The sequence below is a fragment of the Toxotes jaculatrix genome, chromosome 17 (assembly GCF_017976425.1).
Source record: "Toxotes jaculatrix isolate fToxJac2 chromosome 17, fToxJac2.pri, whole genome shotgun sequence".
NCBI lineage: Eukaryota > Metazoa > Chordata > Actinopteri > Toxotidae > Toxotes > Toxotes jaculatrix.
The window spans coordinates 20140591-20148428 of NC_054410.1; the positions used below are offsets into that span (position 1 = coordinate 20140591).

Here is a 7838-nt window from a genome sequence, read left to right on the forward strand (position 1 = left end):
GTTAGTATTTTGTTCAGTTAAACAAAGCATTTTGACCATTCTTATACTGTATATGCCAGCAGTTAATTAGAATAAAAGCTGAAAATGAAATTACATTGTCAGGCTTCATTCATAAATAAAGTGTGTAGTTTATATGTAGTTCTCCAGGCCCATGTCCCTTTCCTGAATCGACACTTCGATGCACTATGCTTTTATAAAGAGGACGGTAGCTCCTGTCCTTCTACACATTATAAAGGTGTAAAGCAGAAATAAACCAGCTGGAAAATTATTGTCTTTCATTTAGAAGCAACTGACAACAAATGAATTACAATTCAACGTCCCTGTGCTGACACTGTGGATGTTTCGTCCTCTCTATCCACTCAGTCGGTTTAACCAAGGTACAATGTATTTGTTTTACTTTGAAAGCAGGCACCGGAAGTGTTTAGGCCTATTATTATGTCTGCCTTTGCTGTGAATGTTTTATGATGAGTGTGAGGTTCAAAATCACGAGCGTTTCCTGCCCACAAGTGGTCACAGAAAGAATTACAACGGTAGATTTGGGTTTGGAGTAATATTATTTAGTTTGAAAATATAAATCATTGGATAAGTGCCCAACATAACTATTCTTTAAAGTTAAGAATAAGAAAAACGCTCTACACCAACTAACATGTCTCCCTGCATCCAGCTTGTATAAGTTTAGTCATTACAATTTCAAAACGTGGATTTGTATGATAGACTGTGTGACTTATATTCAGGGGTTTTTACGTCCTCTAGTGGTCGACAGGAGTAACTACAACTGCACTCAATTAACACCAAGTCAGACATAAGCACATCGTAGCAACACTTCCGCTTGAAACAACCTGAACTTCTTCACTCTGAATAGGTGTAGTTGCAAACGATGACCACCGGGAGGCAGTGTGAACTCATCATGGAGAAAATAGTCCATTAAATAAAAGTCCTACATTCAAGTCTTGCTCAAATTAAAATACAGACATTAGCACAATGTACTTAAAGTATGAAAAGTGCAGAGAGTGTTAGCACTGATGAATTCACATCAGTGAATACCTGACCCTAATTATCTGCCTATCAAAAGTGCATATCTATCTATCTATCTATCTATATATATATATCTATATATAACTATATATATCTATATATATATCTATATATATAGTGAAGATAGGTTACCAAGCGAGTGCGTTTCCCCTAAATGAATCACACATCACTCAGAGCAGCTTCTTCTGAAGTCAGGCAGCAAGTTCTGAACACAGCTGCTGAAAGAGGTTATGAACTGTGCTGCTGTCCTGCTGGGTAAAAAAAAAATCAACCTGACCTCTCCTTTCTCCTTCAGCCTCTGCCTTCCTCATGAACACATTTACACTTACTGCTGTCACACTGTAAATGACTAGTTTAAAAGGCTCGAGCAGAAATTGTGTTGGTCCAAGAGGAAATCAGACAAGAATACACAATGTTATTCTGCAACCAGCAGCACCAACCTGATTATTCTGGGGGGGGGGGGGGGTCAAGACTCTAAAAGGTTGAGAACCACTGTCTTCATCTGTGCTTTCCTCAGCCTCCTTTTACTCCTTCCACTCATCAGCTTTTCGATTTCATTTGGATTTCAATTTCATTCTACTTCTTTTTCATCTTTCCAGACAACACACACATACACACACACAAACAATTTTCATGCCAAACAGAAAATTTGATCCTGACCTCTGAGCCACCACAGAGTAGTAGTGCTCAGTTGCCCACATCCAGCAGGATGCTGACACTGTTTAATCATTTTCAAATGTAGGAAGAATTTAATATGCTTGAGTTTGTGGGTCAGTGCCATTCAAATATCAATAGCTGAAATCCAAGCATGGGCACTTTCCTTGAAATCAAACACTTTCTGGGATCTTTGTGTGCGTTGCAGCTGAGTCAGGTGGTTGGCACAGAGTCATCGTGTCATTTAATCGTTACAGATGAATTTGACTGGTTTCCAAAGTCAGCTGTTACGACAGAGAAGATGTTATAGACCGAACTGTGAACTTGTTTAGTGTGTAAGTCTATCTAACTCTTATTTATGACATTCTGTAAATATTATACACACACAAACACACACAACTCAAACATTCAAGCTAAATGAAATGCTGGACGCATGCATCAACTCGGGCGTACTGATTCCTCTGCTCTCCCTCTTTCCTGTCACTCTCATGTGCTTGGATTAAATCGATTCCTGCCCTGAGATCTGATTACAGCTCACAGTCAATTTAAGATTTATAAATATAGTTATGACCTTTTATTTTTCCTTCGCCCTTTTCTTTTTCAGGTGATGTTTCAACCAGAAAATGTAAGCATTGCACTTCAAGAACACAGCCTCCATTTGAACACGGCATGTTCACTGTGAGTGCGTGTGTGTGTGTGCTGAGCAAGCAGAGGAGCTGATAACCTCACAAGGGTAATTAAAGGGAAATTGATTTCTGTCTCATGAAGCCACTGTGAAACTAACAAAGCAGTAAAAGCCCAACGAACGCCGCTAATAAACATTGAACACAGAGATACTGAGACATGTGGCCCAGGTCCTGTTCGATAGCCAGTGAACTGCTCTGCAGACGTTACTCACAGTAAAAGAAACACTACAAAGTCCTGAAGATAAGACAGCAAAAATGAAATGTAACTGTTCACTGTAGTTACTGTAACTGAAAACACAAAGTGTAACTCATTTACATATTTAATACATAAACATGTTTACATGTACTGTATAATAGAATCCAGTTAAATGCACCATCTGAATATAATGAAACTCACACTGTGAGTGCTGCCACCTGTGCTGTTAAACTTGTTTCATTCATTTCGACTGAAACACCAACAGTGACACCAACTGGTGCTGAGAGTGAACAATGTGTGTGGTTTCATGGAAGAAGTGCTCGCTTTGGACTAAAGTGTTTGCATGAGGTCGACCGAGGGTGCTGTGTCTTTACCTTAAAGGCGCAATCCATGCACACAGCCGTGGTGCAGCGAGTGGAAGAGTGCGGCTTTGGACCGGCCTGAGCTCGGAGCATTGCAGGTTGGATCCCTCGACCAAGCACAACGGATATGGGTGGTGGTGCTTTGGTGTGGATAAAACGCAGAGAGTCATTTCTCCTGTTTAAAGCATAGAGTGATGAACAATGAGTAAATAAGCAGCCTGAAAAGAAGCTCAGTCCAACACACCCACCTTTTTTTACTGCATGTGGCTCCTTCTACATGTTAACATACATGTTAACATTGCTGATGATACCATCATCATAATGTGGGCATGTTTAGGCTTTTAGTTTTGTTCTTTGAACGATTAGAGTACACCAACAGCACAGAAAGAACCTCTGTGTTCCTCTGGCTGTCCTTCAGCACTGAGAGGACAGCAGATATTGCTGACAGTGACTTTCACTCATAAAGACTGAAGCCATGAAACAATGAATCAGAGCAACGCTGTGTGACTTTGAGCAGAGAGGAGGGGAAACAGGAGGAGGGGACCCGGGAAGTAAAGGTGGCCACAGCCCTGGGCCCTGCTGATGTAGACGTTTATTTAAAGACCGAAACCACAAGCTGCTTAGCAATTCCCTGACAGCTGATGGTGGTAAAATACTGTAAATGTTGTGGTCATCAGCTGTGAGTAGGACAAATCCGACTTAAGATCACAGCCTCACCACAGAGATGAGTATTTACAGAGGCCCCTGATTTACATTAAAATCAACTGAGTCCAGACAAGTTTCTGTTATCTACAGCATTGGCATCTTTTAGAGGGCAGGCCCACTGATCGGCACACTCTTATCTGAGGAGGAGATAACACAGATAAACACACACATATACTGTTGATGAAGGTGACTGCGGCAAGAGAAAGAGCTTTAAACCTCAGCATGACTGAAAGTTTAGCCAGATATAGATTCAGCAGATGTGAAATATAACATAAAAGCCTCGTCAAAGACATAAAAATCCTGCTAATGATCATTTTAAAAAAAACAGACACAATAATGTTATTGTGAGGTTTCTTCTTTTTTTTTTCTTGTTTGAAGAATATGGATCCTCATCATAGGATGAATTGTGAATTCAGCACCATAGAAGGATTTTTATTGGCTTTAACTGTTGTTGACCCAGGGACATCGATTACCAACTCATTACACTGATGACCTGGGCAAACAGCAGGAGGCCTCTCATTGGACTGAACAATTAAAAGCCTTTTGAAGCAAAATACAACAGAGACTTGACAACGAGATTCGTGGATCAATATCCGATGTGGACTGCAACAGCATGGTAAGAGACGGGCTTGGACAGAGGACATTCAGAACTATGGACCGCTGCATCACGTCTCAGAAGTTTTCAAAACTTGCTATAACCGCAAGGGTGGATGTGACTTCCTGTTTCACTGTCAAACGTACAATAAAGCACATTAAAGCTAAAAGAAGAGTCAGTTCACAGATGAATCGACTGACAAATACATTTTAAAAACTGATAACTGATCGTTTTTTTTTTTATTATTTTCTCTCTAGTTCTCTAGTGAGGCGTGTGGTGGGTTGGACTGTTGGTTGGACAAACAGAGATTTTGATTTTAGAAACATTTTGTGATGGACGTTCTCAGCATCATCTGACATTTTAGAAACCAAACAAACATCTGATTGATCAAAGAGACTAAGACTTGCTTGATCACTGATTCTCGTTTATTTAAGTCGCTCTCATACAGTTTGTTTTGTGGCTGTTCTTGCTCATAGAAAATGCTGAAACAAGCTTAATCCTGATTTTAACTAAGTGTGCGTGACAGCTAATACATCCTCTCCTGAGTGGTGTGTGATGAATGAGTTTGTGGAGTTACATGGCTTGTAATGTTGCGTGGCTCTCTGGAACACTCGCTTGAGAGGGTTCAGTTATTGTTTCTCCTGAGATCTATGCGTGTCTGCTTCTGGTAGAACTTGGCGAACTTGTTGAAGATGTTAGTAATGGGCAGAGCTACGATCAGCAGTCCACAGATGATGCACAGGGTTCCTATCAGCTTCCCGGCAAACGTAACGGGGAAGGTGTCCCCGTAGCCCACTGTAGTCATGCTAATGGTGGCCCACCACCAGCCAATGGGGATGGTCTGCAGCTCTGACTCTTGAGATTCTTTCTCTACAAAGTAAATGAGAGCTGAGAACATGGAAATACCCACAGACAAGAAAAGCACCAGCATCCCAACTTCACGGGAGCTGTGCTGCAGCGTGGCACCGAGAGAGCGGAGGCCAGCTGAATGGCGAGCCAGTTTTAGGATGCGAAGCACTCGCATCAGCCTCAAGATCTGCACCACTTTGCCAACATTCTCCAGATCTGTGCTTTCACCTCCATCCATTATGTCACAGGCTACAGTGACATAGAAGGGCATGATCGACATTAAGTCAATAATATTGAGAGGGCTGCACAGGAACTTCCTTGCTGACGGTGCAACAACCAAACGAAGAACAAGCTCTGCGGAGAAGAACAGGACGCAGAGGTTCTCGAAGAAAGTCAGCACTGGGTTTTCGATCTCTTTTTCGTTGACATCCACCTGATGGAAGTCCGGCATGCTGTGGACACACATGGCGACTATTGAGACAATGACCGCGCTCAGGGAGGCTACAGCCATCACTTTGGCTGATGTGGAGTAACCTGGATTCTCAAGTCGGATCCAAATATACCTGCGGACATCTGCGCACCAGGAGCCTTCAAACATTTCTGTGGTCTCCTCCAAAGCTGACAGCTCCTCCATGGAAGACTCTGAGCTGTGGAGCTGCAGTTCATCGCTCCTCTGATCCCAGCGCGTATCCCCAGCAAGCTCCATCAGTTCGTGGAATTTGTTGCTGCAGCAGAAGTCCAGGTGACGCTCCTTGATGCCCCAGTACTCAATCTCTTGAACGAATGAAACCACACATAATCCGTCTGCCAGGTGGATTTTACCTGTGAGGTAGAAGTTGAGGACGTAGCAGAAGAACCGAGGATTGCGATCAAAATAGTACTCCATTTCAGAGGGACTGAAGTCATCGCAGAGCTCCAGGATCGCCTCCTTGGAGCTGCAACACAGAAGACGTCCGAGGCGCGTCTGAGGGAACCGCTTCAGAACAGTGTGCTCCATTCGTTGTTTGAAACCTCCAACGTTAACGTTGATAAAACAGCCATCAGAGCTGTGCTGATGAAAGACCTGCCCATACACCATGGTGGAGCAGCTGCTAGATGATGTTTGGTTATCCCTGGTGAAAATCTCTGAGGCTTTGTCGCCTGCACAGAAACACAGTGAAATTAGCACACCTCACACATTCTTGTATGACATTTGATCACACTGAGGAGCATTACAGCAGAGCCATCCAGTATCAAGTAGCATCTGGGTTCCTGTGACGCCCTGTAATGGGTTGGTTAAATGACAGCACCTCCTGCTGTGCATTTTAAAATCTGATGTGAAAATATACAGTCACGACATCTATCTGTGTCTCAAGTTACATGTGTTACACATCATGACAGAGCTCACTGACTGCATTCACTTACAATAAATAATAAATATTATTAAACGTTTTGAGATTTTTAAAAAACGCAACAGAAATGAACTTAAACCTTAAAACATTAACAAAAGGTTCAGATCATAAAACCAGTGCTGGTACAATTTCAATATTCAATATTTGCACCATTTGTGTGTTTTAAATAAAGCTAAGATAACTAGAGCAAGTACGCTCCACATACAGTCAGCTGGTTTCCGTCAACAGTCACTGTACCTGCGGTCTGTCCTGTAGCTCTTGTATTGGGTTACGCGCGGTGATGTAGCGTTTCAAATTGCAGCGAACCGCAAGGCAAGGTCAGATTCGACTCACAAACACAAAAGTTGTTGCAACCTCTAAAAAGGAGTCAATGATGAGGCAGTGAAAAGAGTCAAATACTAAAGTGGGGGGAAAAACAAAACAGACTTTTGCGCTGTTTAAAACGACTGTATCAAACTATCTCCAACTGCGGACAAAACAAATCCTGAGCAAGAGAATCATATTTTAACCATCGGCCTTCAAACATCTCGTCACAGACAAAGGAAACTGGAGGAAAACGGTTGGCAGCAGCTCACCTGGACCATGTGTTGTGCCCGGAGGCGCAGGCGTCCTGTGGCCGGTCTGCTCCTCTCGGTCCGGGCTGTGCAGCGCGCAGAGCAGCGGTGTGGTGTCTCTGAGCGCAGCGCGGCGCAGGGCGGGACCCAGCTGAACAGGACAATTGATCACAGGGCTGGTGCATCATTCCCCACTAACAGGCCGTAATGTAGAATACACTGATGTGTAATGTGTTACCAGGGCTCAGGGTGAGCCAAATTTATCACTGTAAATATTTGATGAATCTTTAGAGCTCACATTATTCTTTAAAGGCCGCGCGCGTTGTTTGTAATTTATTTTCATCTTAGTGTGGGTTTTTTTCTGACACGTGGCCTTTTTTTTGCTGACTTTTTATTTCTATTTTTTTTAAATTATAATTATTTTCTTAATCACCTCAAAGGAAACTTTTGGGAAAATAAGTTGGAAAAACTACCATACAATACAGCAGATTGATCTAAAGCATATAAAGATCTGAATGAATATGTTGAAAAAGAAAAAGAAAAACAAATTTAAGCAGGGTTACTTAAAACGTTGATGAAACACTGAAACTCCTCATTAAAGTCTCAGTTAAAGATGAAATAATCATTCATCAATGTCAATACTTATCATAAGTCACAGCAAATCAATCTGCACTGGCACATCAAGAGTCTCCAGTACATCAGAACATCAGGAATACGATCACCGAGCCAAATCCTTTCCAATATTATGGGAAATATCCCTAAAATATAAAAAAAAACTGGAGCACTGAGTTAGGTAAGACAAGCTGGATAT

At 42.1% G+C, this 7838-nt stretch overlaps 1 protein-coding gene across 1 annotated transcript; it reads right to left on the reverse strand.

Moving 5' to 3' along the window:
- Positions 1-4673: 4673 nt before the first annotated feature.
- Positions 4674-7154, reverse strand: LOC121197045 (potassium voltage-gated channel subfamily S member 3-like). The gene is made up of 2 exons (XM_041060403.1): positions 7049-7154; positions 4674-6222 (listed from the first exon to the last, which is right to left on the reverse strand). Exon 2 carries the CDS (start codon positions 6158-6160, stop codon positions 4859-4861), a length of 1302 nt encoding a protein of 433 aa, XP_040916337.1. The 5' UTR covers positions 6161-6222; positions 7049-7154; the 3' UTR covers positions 4674-4858.
- Between the last annotated feature and the right edge of the window lie 684 nt (positions 7155-7838).

Coding starts and splice junctions, on each gene's coding strand:
- LOC121197045 (XM_041060403.1), bottom strand. CDS start 6,160: ATGGTGTATGGGCAGGTCTTTCATCAGCACAGCTCTGATGGCTGTTTT.